This window comes from Danio rerio, chromosome 23 (assembly GCF_052040795.2).
Source record: "Danio rerio strain M-AB ecotype USA chromosome 23, GRCz13ab, whole genome shotgun sequence".
NCBI classification, from domain to species: Eukaryota; Metazoa; Chordata; class Actinopteri; order Cypriniformes; family Danionidae; genus Danio; species Danio rerio.
Window position 1 is genome coordinate 5,246,880 of NC_141043.1, and position 13,121 is coordinate 5,260,000.

At 44.7% G+C, this 13,121-nt stretch overlaps 1 protein-coding gene across 2 annotated transcripts in view; it reads right to left on the minus strand.

The window, feature by feature from the left end:
- The window catches only part of pnpla1 (patatin-like phospholipase domain containing 1), a 21,911-nt gene continuing 8,790 nt past the window's right edge, over nt 1–13,121 (minus strand). The window contains exons 5-10 of one of the 2 annotated variants that reach the window (XR_015523078.1): nt 9,373–9,433; nt 6,462–6,662; nt 6,251–6,383; nt 3,212–3,334; nt 1,507–3,130; nt 1–584 (exon numbers count right to left, since the gene is read on the minus strand). Coding sequence is in view for 1 of the 2 variants with exons in the window: in XM_087306481.1 (XP_087162607.1) it covers nt 2,875–3,130; nt 3,212–3,334; nt 6,251–6,383; nt 6,462–6,662; nt 9,373–9,433 (774 nt within the window). In the remaining variant the exon portion in view is untranslated. Of the gene's footprint in view, nt 3,131–3,211; nt 3,335–6,250; nt 6,384–6,461; nt 6,663–9,372; nt 9,434–13,121 lie in introns of both variants that reach the window. The other variant, XM_087306481.1, reaches the window with a different exon arrangement.

The following is a 13,121-nucleotide window of genomic DNA, read 5'->3' on the forward strand; positions in this document are numbered from 1 at the left end:
TTTACTTTAAGCAGTTTGAATATTTATTTAAAAGGCAATAACACAGATCCATGTCTGCAAGCACAGACAGATTTCATGTTTTCTTTTGTTAGAAAATTATATTAAGCAGACAACAAAATTATATATATTATTTTTGTAACAATGCTAAAGCAAAATTACTCTCGATTGCAATTGACGCTGAAAACAGCTCCTGTCCCGCTAGTCCCTGAAGGCGTACACATACACAAAACTATATGGTGATTTTTAGGGGGCAAGCACCAAACGTGCATTCTGGTTCTTCTTATTATTTTATTCCAGCTTCATTCTCTTCTTCTTCTGCTCTGGGAGTCTATGGGAGCCCTATGAACCGTTTGCGCAAACTTTGTCACACTGATAGACGACAGTCTGATCTTCAACCACAACACATTTGAACTCTCGATAACACTTTATAATAGCTACACACTATAAATCATTTATTAAGCATTAGCAAATAGTGAATTCATTAAATGTTAAGCATTAACTCTACATTATTAAACGTTAGTAAGCAGTTTATAACTGCAGCTACAAATTCTCTGTTCTTGACTTACAAACATATTTAAAATGTGCTTAATAATTGTACTTTCAAACTGTGTTAATGATTTATTTTTCATTACTAAATTGAGTATTGGATTATTTACAAACCATTTGTATTTAAGAGTAGTTGAGGGTTTTTAGGATCATTCAGAATGAGTTAGTAAATGATTAATAAACTATTGAAATCAACATTTATATGTCTTATTATTCAGGCATATATTAATGGTTACTATGTATGTTAATAAATGCTTTATTAACTCAACTTCATCTAATTTTGTGACCTGATCTAAAGTGAGGACTATTTATGCTTTATAAATCCTTTATAAATGACAAATAAAGGCTCAGTTAAATTCTAAACAGGGAAAATGACATTATTCATTCCTATTCAATTCAAGATACACAAATGAAACTGTACTTCAAACGAAAAATAAATCTTTGCAGCCTTATCTCAAATAAAATCACTGTAGAGTTTAAACATTACATTTTATTACATTGTTAAATTATTATATTGTTGTTTTTTTCCAGTTTTGTGTCGTATTTTGACACTTCTGTTATTCAGCAATGTTTAAACTTTACATTCATTTTACTTTTTAAAAAAGATTGCAAATGTTGTTGTTCATTTGATTCTGAGCCTTTAAAAGTCATTTATAAGGGATTTATAAAGCATAAATAGTCCTCACTTTAGATTGGGTCACAAAACCACATGAAGTTGAGTTAATACAGCATTCATTAACATATTAGTTGACTATTAGTATATGCCTGAATAATAAGACATATACATGTTGATTTCAATAGTTTATTAATCATTTACTAACTCATTCTGAATGATCCTAAAAACCCTCAACTATTCCTAAATACAACTGGTTTGTAAATAATGCAATACTTAATTTAGTAATGAAAATAAATCAATAACTAAGTATGAAAATACAATTATTAAGCACATTATATAGGTGCTTATAAGTCAAGAATAGAGCATTTGTAGCTGCAGTTATAAACTGCCTAGTTTATTAATATAGAGTTAATGATTAACAAATTATGAATTTACTAAAAGTTAATGCTTAGTAAATGATTCATAGTGTGTAGTTAATATAATGTGCTACCGAACTCTCTAACGCAAACTTTCTAGCACCAGCACTTGTTCAAAATTTCACTTATGTTTATTATTAAAACTTTTGAACCAAAAGAGCTACAATCAAAATGATTTTTTCCTGATTCCTGGGCTCAGGCCGATTCAAAATTCACCCTATGACGTCATTTTCTTTCATGATTTATTTATTTATTTTGTGCTATTTCTATGTTCCTAAGTCCTAGGCCATTTGATTGATTTTCACCAAAATGTAATCACATGATCTACAGAACATGTTGACCAACATTTTTTGAACTCATGTTGATTAGACCATTTTTTTATTAACTCCACCGCTGAGACTGCAGCTCTGCACAAGACGTTTGGCCAGTGGGGAAATTAAAATGGTCATGCCCAACTGATTCTGGTTTCGCCAATCAGTGATGTTTTTTTCCCTCTCCGCTGTCGCCTCTAGCTTGCTTGGTTTGGGATTGGTAGAGCAACCCATTGATGAATTTGCTCTTCAGTGTTTAGGCTCTCAGTAATGATTTTAAACCACACTAAACTGAGCTAAACTGAACTGAACTTAAACACTAAGATGCTAGATGCTCCAGGATTGGCCAGCCCAGTCACCAGACATGAACATCATTGAGAAAACGTGGGGTAGGAAGAAAGAGGAAGCATGGAAAACGAAACCAAATAGTAATGAACTCTGGGAGGCATGCAAGACGACTGACTTCATCAATAAATTGTATGAATCCTTGGCAAACCGCATGGAAGCAGTCATTCAAGCTCATGGAAGTCATACAAGACATTAAACTTGGATCTCATAGCACCACTACTTAATTTGCTGACATATTTTTGTATTTGCAGTAAATTTGTTTAAACTTTTCTCTCACCAAAATTTGACTTTTTAGTCTTATTTAAATGATACATCTTTTTTAGGTGAAACTAATTTATTTCAATGCTTTAAACAACATTTAGGAGGCTTTTAGCTTTTCACTTGAGCTATTTCTAACACCCATTGATTAAAAGTCAGGTTAATAGCAGGTGTTTCAACAAAATAGTTAAGCGACAAAAGTTTTGTCAGGGACTGTAGAGCAATGGTGTGACTCTTTCACAACCCAGTACTGAGCTGTGATCTGGTGGTTGAGGACCCCTGATCTAGAGCATTGTTTCAAATGTTAGTACATATTTGAATACGAATTCAGTATTTAGCTTTTAAAAAAAATCAATGCTTTCACATTTCTTGCACATTTTTAACTCGTTTTTTTTGCAGCCACGTGTTGCTGTAGTGTGTGTTGCACCTCTATCTTGCGTTTTCTCCATTTGCTCTCTGCCTCTAGTAAAAACAGGACTGCGTAGAGTTTTGGCAGGGTCTGAGCCATAGAGACACTCCCCAGGACAATAGAAGAGGCCTCTCCATTCATGTTAGAGGAGACCTCATGTCTCTCAGCCTTCTCTCTGGACCTTCGGTGCTCATCGTGAACTTGCTCAGGTAGAAATTTGATCAGACTGATGAAAAAGTAACCGTTATTGTATTTCTGTACTGTAATTATAATGCAAATGTTAATACTTTGGGGTCTCTGTGCTTACATGTCTCCAAGGGCTTTCCTCAAAGTGGAAAAATAGATGTTCAGTACAAACATCATAAATACTTTCAAGCTATGCCAGAGCCAGTACGACACAACTGCAGCATCGGAGAGCCAATTCTGGTACCTGTAAAACAACAAATTCAATCGTGCAGATTTTGGTTAACACCATTATTATTGTTATCAATGTATAGCTCTGAATGCAACTTTTATGCATTTAATGAAAATTAGTGATGGTTCAAAATAATTTTTGTATCAAAACAACAGAACCAGAATGTACGCTTATTAATAATAATAATAATAAAAAAGTATGGCGGCTCAATCGTTGGTGGTGGTTAGCATCACATAAAGTATGCTGGTTTGAATCCCAGCTGAACCCCATGGCATTTCTGTGTGGAGTTTGCATGTTCTGCCCATATTTGCATGAGTTTCCTCCAGGTGCTCCGGATACTACCAAAGACATGCAGTATAGATGAATTTGATCAACTAAAATATTGGCAGAAGAGTGTGTAAATAAGAAAGAGTGTACGTGTATTGGGCGAGGCAGTGGCGCAGTAGGTAGTGCTGTCGCCTCACAGCAAGAAGGTCGTTGGTTCGAGCCTCGGCTCAGTTGGTGTTTCTGTGTGGAGTTTGCATGTTCTCCCTGCCTTCGTGTGGGTTTCTTCCGAGTGCTCCGGTTTCCCCCACAGTCCAAAGACATGCAGTACAGGTGAATTGGGTGGGCTAAATTGTCCATAGTGTGTGTGTGGATGTTTCCCAGAGATGGGTTGAGGCTGGAAGGGCATCCACTGCGTAAAAACTTGCTGGATAACTTGACGGTTCACTCCGCTGTGGCGACCCCGGATTAATAAAGGGACTAAGCTGACAAGAAAATGAATGAATGAATGAATGTATGTGTATTTCCCAGCACTGTTGGCTCACAAGTTAGTTTAGGGTGCTTTCACACCTGCCTTATTTAGTTGGGGTTGAATCACTAGAATTCGTTTTCCCTTTTGGTGCGGTTCGTTTGGGCAGGTTTGAATGTAGCAATCGTACTCGACTGCGAACCAAAAGAGGACCAAAAAAGCGTACCGGGACCTGCTTGAAGAGGTGGTCTCAGTACGCTGTCAAACGAACCCTGGAGCGGCTAGTTTGTGGTGAGAATATGATGCAAACTAAAACAGGCCCAACCGCAAAAAGTACTGTGCCTTTTGGACTAATCCAGCTGCCGTGGGCTGATGCACTGTGCATTATGTGATATGAAGGAAAAATATTTGTTATCACTGCTTTACCAAATGAAAGTGAGAGAAGGAAAAGCATCACCTGATGGATCGTTGGTAATATTTCTGCAAGATGACCATGTCGCAGTTTAGCTAATTTAATTCACGCCTCCTCCTAAAGTGACGTGCGATGCATTAAAACATTGTTTTCCAGCAGCAGCTGCGCTTCAGTCTCAAAATGTATAGTTTGTCTAAAGCGATGTATGCAAACTGCATAGTATACTATGACCAGGGATACAATCAGTCAGCGCAGTCGTCTCTCCATAGTAACAAGCGACATTTTGTGTCTGCCGGTTTGTTTACTTGCGGGAGTTGGTCAGTGAATTCTGACCAATCGATAAGCAGTCTAGGAATTATGTTCAACAACATCTGGCCAATGAGTGATGTGCATTTTGGTTCTTTCCAACTGGTTCGGACCAAAGCCAGCAGTGTGGTGTGAAAACAACCCAAAGACGGCAGAAAATGCTACAATGCATCATTATTGCCCTTGGTCCAGACCAAATGAACCGAACCACAGATGTAAAAGCACCCTTACTCTCAGCGCTGGGTTGCTTCTGTAAGGGCATCTGCTGCATAAAACATATGCCTAAGCAATTGGTAAGAAAACCAAGACTGCCAAGATGCCCCTAATGCCTAGTTCAGACTGCGTGATTTTACCCCCGATTTTGGCTCGCCGACAGGTTTTGAGAAATCGCCGACAAATAATGTCTGAAATCACAGGCAAATCGCTGCTCGTGCACGTGAGTGACAATCACACAGTATGAACTATCAAAGATGCGATCTGAGAGAATCGCCGATGAGTTGCCGATGCCTGTGAGATATTTAGCATGCTAAATATCTGGAGCTGTCGGCGATTCAAATCATGTCGTGTGAATTGAGTTTTGCCTGAAAATAACATCAGCGATCGCCTACAGCCAATGAGAGAGCAGCATTCACTTGTGTGTGCGTGTGTGTACCTGCTGCAGGCCAGCGGGAGGCTGGGGGAGAAGTTAAAAGCGCTCTTTTTCGGTTTATTTGGACCCACGAAATGGAGGAAAAACTAGTGGAGGTTTGACAGGACTCAGGAGCATCCGTGTCTGTTTGACGTTTCATACAGAAAGAAATTAGTTTATTAACAACGTTGAGGAGAAATGGCTAATTCCCTTTAAACCCAGGTGAGCAAATATGTACATTTTCTACCCCATTAAAGGCTTCTTTCTCATTATGTAGTTAATAACAAAAGATATACTACGTGTTTTTGGTTGTGAGACGTAGTTTGGACGAAGTTGTCGGCGATTCTTTCTATAGTAAAGTCATGCAATGTGAAAGCCCCTGTCGCTGATCCATCTTGCAGTGTAAACAAAAAAGCAGTGACGAAACGCTAGCCCAGATAGTCATGCAGTGTGAAAACATCTGTGACACGACTACTTTGAAAATCATGCAGTCTGAACTCGGCATAACTAGGGCTTAACACACCAGATCCGGCACCTCTAAAATCTGATCCGGCTCCTCATTTTAACGATCCTCCTCCTCAACTGCTCTTCTCCCCCGTCATCACCCCCCCAACTTTCTTGTATAGTTTCTACTCTCCATACGCGGGTAACATGCCCGATAACCCCGTTACCCCGATCTGTTCCTAGACCTCGCAATTCACAAATTAAGCACTGCCCCTAACCATAACCTTGAGTTATTTTTTTGAAAATAGGTCAGGTTTTTTATCAAAACAAAAAGTTGCATTCAGCTGCATTGTGAACATGTGCATTGCAAACACAAGTTTCGAAAATGAACTGAAGTTGGGTGCATACCTGTCCCATAAGTTGGTGATACTCCAGATTGGCAATGTGAACAGTAAGAGCACATAGGAGAGCAGCCTCTGAAGCAGAGAGATTTTAGAATTACCGATGATCTCCAGCTGACTCATGATGTTACACAGCAGCACTAGAAAAGAAAATACTCGTTTTACTCTTCTATAATCATTCATCCATCATCAGAAATGCACACGGGAGACTACAGTACCTTCCTGGACTTTTACTGGGTTTGGACTCACAGATGAGCAATCTCCATTGATGCTCTTGTCTTCGGGCTGCTCTGGCGATACTTTTTGGGATTCGTCTTTTTCAGCTTCATTAGTCTGTGTTAACATCCAGTGATCTGAGCTCAGTGAATCATCAGACACATCCGACTCCTTTCTCCTCTGAGGGTACAATGGCAAAGCATCTGTCGGGGTGTTGGAGACAGTTATTATGACAGAGCAGCCAAAAGCAAGTGAACAGGGGTTGCATAAACTGCATAAAACGTTCTTCAAGATGATGCAATAGTATCTGGATGCAGCCTTTATGATGCAAGCTGAGACTGCATCACTCAGCGATGCAATGTCAGACACAATGCACTCAAATGGAGCTAGTGACGTCACTGTGACGGGTAGGGTTAGGGGTGGGGTTAGGTGAGCCTATTAAAAAGCATTGGATGCAGCCCAGATTGCACTGCAGCAGGTCTGCAGTCAGACCCCTCTCAGATGATGATGAAGCCTTTATTTGTTGCATACACTTTCACATGCTGCAAAATTGGACCCCCCTCCCACCATACGCAAACATCACACCATTCAGGGGAAGACAGGTCAGACGAGAGGTAGCTTTTTAGAAAGAGGAAATAAGACACATTTGGGAAAAGGGAGGTGAAAAAAAAACCCTCTCACACTGGCCTTTAATTAGGGCAGTGTGAGATCAGGAGGAAAAAGCCCCAGCAACCAAGCACATAAACACATAAACATAGACATAACATCGTAACAGGGGATGTGGATATAGTCCAATAAAGACAGCAGCCATTCGGTCCTACCGCTATGAGTGCTGGTCACAAACCCACTTACCCACACTGATGGGTGAAAGCACATGAAGTTGCGGGATGAGGGGCTAGGTAGTTACTAGCTGCATTTCCACTGTCGGGCCCCTGCTGAAAAATCCAGCTTAAACCAGCCTAGGCTGGTTGGCTGGTTTTAGCTGGTTGACCAGGCTGGTTTTAGAGGAGTTTTGGCCATTTCCAGGCTGGTTTCCAGCCATTTCCAGCCTGGTCCTAGCTGGTCAGGTTGGAAAATGACCAGCCAAATCCAGATAAAACCACTTGACCAGCTATGACCAGGCTGGAAATGTCTGGAAACCAGCCTGGAAGTGGCCAAAACCCCTCTAAAACCAGCCTGGTCGACCAGCTAAAACCAGCCAACCAGCCTAGGCTGGTTTAAGCTGGATTTTTTAGCAGGGGCCAGTGAGAGCCAGGGCTTTTATCTGGCCGGGCCGGGCCAATCGCCCAGGAGGTTGAGCAGTGAGGCTGAAATCATGTCGCGTTTCCACTGTTGGGCTAGTAGCTCGCAGCGTGTCACGCAAACCCCGCCCCCAGAACGTCCCCCGAATCAAATGTCACACAACCCGCCCACTTCAGCGGGAATCAGGCAGATAAAGCACACCATCGCATCATCACTAAATGAGTAAAATGAAGACAACCGAAACAAACAAACGACACGTTACTGTACAGAATTACATTGTATAACTATACTCACAGGCCTGTGTGTTTTTATTCATTATATTCAATTACTCGCCGACCAACTGTTGGCATCGTGCATCGAGTGGTCTCGCCACTAATGGAGGGACCCAAGGCAGTGAGAGCACCCATCCATATTATAAAACCTCATAAATTCTCTGGTAATAACTCGGTTTGAAATGTATTTTTTAACATCCTCGTTCTGATAGACGTCATCAAACATTCAGCCCAAATGCTCCGGAGAGACCTAAAACATATACATTTTTCCCTATAGGCTATATCACACTTGATAGGTAATTCCCCTTTATTTAAAGATGTTGCATATTATTCGGTGATCTAAAGGAAAATGTCAAGTGTTTCAGCACATAAGAGCAAGTAACAAAATATAGCCTATATTTCGTTGTGCTCAGCAGCTTTTCACAAATAAAGCTCTATATTTGAAATTTCTTTTTTTAATTTTACCACATCATATAAAAACAAACACTTGTTTGAGGCCATAAAACACATTTTGTATTTGCAGTTTTCTCTGATGCGTTTGTAAAGTGGCGCTGCGCAGGACTGGATGACAGAAAAAAGGTAGCCTATTTCTGCTTTCACTTACCCAAAAGATGCTCTGTTTGCACAATTTGATTATTATTGGATTCAAATACTTTAAAAAATATATTTCAAACCTCTACCTGTGTTTATTGTTTTTAGAAAATATCGAAAATCTCTTTTTTAGATAGGCCTTTGTAAAATAAAAGTTTAATATGGCTTTAAAATGGTTTGATTTATGTACTGCATATACCTACATAGTTATAGCTTGCTTTTGTTTGTTTCATATTGGTTTATTTATGTAATGTGATTTTATTATATGCGATATTTGTAATTCTTTAAATTATTTCAATATAGCTTAGGCTTTTTTATCAAGATATGGAACTATTGTTTTGAGTCAACAAAAGTGGATACGTAATTTGTAAAGTTTTTTGTCTCTTTGTTGTCAGTGTCATTGCTTGCATAACTTTATTTAAACAATGTGATTTCAGTCATAGGAAAATAGTAATCAAAAGTTTTTTTTGAAGAAGAAAATAAGAAGAAAAGGTGCTCTGCTTTATAGGGCTGCCTTTATTCAATCAAAATTATAGGGAAAATTTATATGGATTTTTTTTTTTACATAATATTAAATAATATCAACGTTAAATAATATCTTTACTTGTTATTCCTTGATTGATCACATTGTAGATTACTCCAACAACTCCAAGCATTCATGTTCTAAAAGCATTGTTACCTTGTTGCCATTGGAACAAAAGAAACATTTTATGCATGTACCGTATGTATGTGTGTATAGTAAAGTAAAATATAAGTGAATAAATTATAAACTACATGTTTATGTGTTAAATGTGATGGTAAAACTTACTGTTTTGCTGTAGAAAGAATACAGTATCTTGGTATCCACTGTAGAAAGCCTTCTTCAAAACCTGACAATTATCAATAAATGCATTTAAATACAGACAAAACGCTTGGTTAAGGGAATCTCTGAACTACTATATTCGTAACAGTTATGTGAGACTCCTTTTGTCCCAAAATTATATATATATATATATATATATATATATATATATATATATATATATATATATATATAATTATTAGCCCCCCTTTAAATATTTTTTGTTTTTAGAATATTTGTTTAACAGAGCAAGGACATTTTCACAGTATGTCTGATAATTATTTTTCTTCTGGAAAAAGTATATTTGTTTTATTTCGGCTAGAATAAAAGCAGTTTTTATTTTTTTAAAAGCCATATTAAGGACACAATTATTAGCCCCCTTTAGCTTTTTTTTTTTCTTATAATAGGTAATCTACAGAAAAAAAAACTATGTACAATAAATTACCTAATTACCGTAATCTACATAGTTAAGTTAATGAACCAAGTTAAGCTTTTAAATGTCACTTTAAGCTGTATAGAAGAGTATTGAAAAGTGTCACGATTTGGGGGTGATGAAGCGGAGGCGAGGACCCAAATGCGGGGAATGAAGAATTTATTGAAAAATAAAACAAAAACAAAACTCAAATCTCCCCATGTGGGGAAAAACACAACATTATATTATACACGTAACTAGACAAGATCTGGAACTTGGCAGACACATCTTTAAACCACTGTTGTAGAGCAGAATTAGCAAACCTCGTACAACAGGGAAGAAAACAAATCAACAACGGACCAGCACGGAACAGAGCACACTAGGAGAATAAATAGGAAAGACAAACCAATAAACAGACAGGCGGACAGGTGAAAATAATAATTACAAACAAGGTAACAAGGTGGGTGGGACAAGACAATAGACGGGAGAGCGCATGACACAGACAGACAATACAAGCCATGCGCTCACACAACACTGAAGCACACGACAAAAGCACGTGACCACAATGTAAACACCGAGCCACGTGCTTTGACAAAAGACACAAGACACGAGCACACGATGAATGAAAGCACTCACCGTGCGCACACACACGCAGCGTGCATGCTTCATCCCAGCGCCGACCAAAACCGAAACCAACAAGACTGAGACGCTGGGAATGAAACACCACGCTGCTGACAAACGAAAACACAAACACGAGTACAAGAGCGCACGCGTCTGAGTGACGCAGAGCGCGCGCGCGGCCGCGTCAAGCAGGAGCGCGCACACTCTACATACACCCACGACGGCGCGCGCTCACACAGAGACAGAAACAGGACCCGACATGAGAAGTGTCAGAGCTCTGCCACCAAAACAAGAATTTACAAGACCAAAGTGGCAGAACCCTGACACTAGCCCCCCCCAAAAGGGACGCCACCTGGCGTCCCTAAAGGGAACATCCAACAAGGTACAAGACAGACAAGAAACACTAGAAGACAACAAAACAGGCAACATCAACAGACACAAGACAGGGGGGTGAACAGGCAAGACAACATGAAGGGAGGGAGGGAGGGAAGCCAAGCCAGACCCAACAAGACAAACAAGGGAGGGATGGGAGGGCAAGACCAGGGAGGATCAGGTGGGACAGTCCAGGACAGGTGCAATGGGTCAAGGACCCCGGCAGGGAACCAGGGTGGAGCCGGAGGATCAGTCCAGGGTGGCAGAGGCATGCTCCAAGGTGGAGCAGGTGGGACAACCCAAGGAGGATCGGCCTGGGATAGCAAGGCAGGAGGCCTGTAGGGAGCTGGCTGGGATGAAGGCCTGTGGGGAGCCGGCTGGTCTAGAGGCGACTTAACTAAAGCCGGCGGGGCTGAAGACCAGAGGGGAGCCGGCGGGGCTGAAGACCAGAGGGGAGCCGGCGGGGCTGAAGACCAGAGGGGAGCCGGCGGGGCTGAAGACCAGAGGGGAGCCGGCGGGGCTGAAGACCAGAGGGGAGCCGGCGGGGCTGAAGACCAGAGGGGAGCCGGCGGGGCTGAAGACCAGAGGGGAGCCGGCGGGGCTGTAGACCAGAGGGGAGCCGGCGGGGCTGGAGACCAGAGGGGAGCCGGCAGGGCTGGAGACCAGTGGGGGGCCAGCTGGGCTGGAGGCCTGTGGGGAGCCGGCAGGGCAAGGCGCCGGGCTGGGGCCGGCAGGGCGAGATGTCTGGGTGGCGCCGGCAGGGCAGGGAGCCGAGCTGGGGCCGGCTGGGCGAGACGTCTGGGTGGCGCCGGCAGGGCGAGACGTCTGGGTGGCGCCGGCAGGGCGAGACGTCTGGGTGGCGCCGGCAGGGCGAGACGTCTGGGTGGCGCCGGCAGGGCGAGACGTCTGGGTGGCGCCGGCAGGGCGAGACGTCTGGGTGGCGCCGGCAGGGCAAGGAGCTGGGCTGTGGCCGGCTGGGCGAGACGTCTGGGTGGCGCCGGCAGGGCAAGACGTCTGGGTGGCGCCGGCAGGGCAAGGAGCCGGGCTGGTGCCGGCTGGGCAAGACGTCTGGGTGGCGCCGGCAGGGCAAGGAGCCAGGCTGTGGCCGGCTGGGCAAGACGTCTGGGTGGCGCCGGCAGGGCAAGACGTCTGTGTAGCGCCGGCAGGGCAAGGAGCTGGGCTGGTGCCGGCAGGGCTAGACGTCTGGTTGATGCCGGCAGGGCAAGGAGCCGGGCTGGGGCCGGCAGGGCAAGACGTCTGGGTGGTGCCGGCAGGGCAAGACGTCTGGGTGGTGCCGGCAGGGCAAGACGTCTGGGTGGCGCCGGCAGGGCAAGGAGCCGGGCTGGTGCCGGCAGGGCTAGACGTCTGGTTGACGGCGGCAGGGCAAGGAGCCGGACTGGGACCGGCACTGAGCTGCGCTCAGGGGCTGGAGCCGACACTGGAGGGCGCTCAGGGGCTGGAGCCGACACTGGAGGGCGCTCAGGGGCTGGAGCCGACACTGGAGGGCGCTCAGGGGCTGGAGCCGACACTGGAGGGCGCTCAGGGGCTGGAGCCGACACTGGAGGGCGCTCAGGGGCTGGAGCCGACACTGGAGGGCGCTCAGGGGCTGGAGCCGACACTGGAGGGCGCTCAGGGGCTGGAGCCGACACTGGAGGGCGCTCTGGGGCTGGAGCCGACACTGGAGGGCGCTCTGGGGCTGGAGCCGACACTGGAGGGCGCTCTGGGGCTGGAGCCGACACTGGAGGGCGCTCTGGGGCTGGAGCCGACACTGGAGGGCGCTCTGGGGCTGGAGCCGACACTGGAGGGCGCTCTGGGGCTGGAGCCGACACTGGAGGGCGCTCTGGGGCTGGAGCCGACACTGGAGGGCGCTCTGGGGCTGGAGCCGACACTGGAGGGCGCTCTGGGGCTGGAGCCGACACTGGAGGGCGCTCTGGGGCTGGAGCCGACACTGGAGGGCGCTCTGGGGCTGGAGCCGACACTGGAGGGCGCTCTGGGGCTGGAGCCGACACTGGAGGGCGCTCTGGGGCTGGAGCCGACACTGGAGGGCGCTCTGGGGCTGGAGCCGACACTGGAGGGCGCTCTGGGGCTGGAGCCGACACTGGAGGGCGCTCTGGGGCTGGAGCCGACACTGGAGGGCGCTCTGGGGCTGGAGCCGACACTGGAGGGCGCTCTGGGGCTGGAGCCGACACTGGAGGGCGCTCTGGGGCTGGAGCCGACACTGCAGCAGAGGTCTTCCTCTTTAACCTCCGCTTCTGAGTGCGGGTCAGCCCTTGAGGGCTGGACATGGGCTGGGAGGCGGCGCTGGTGGTGG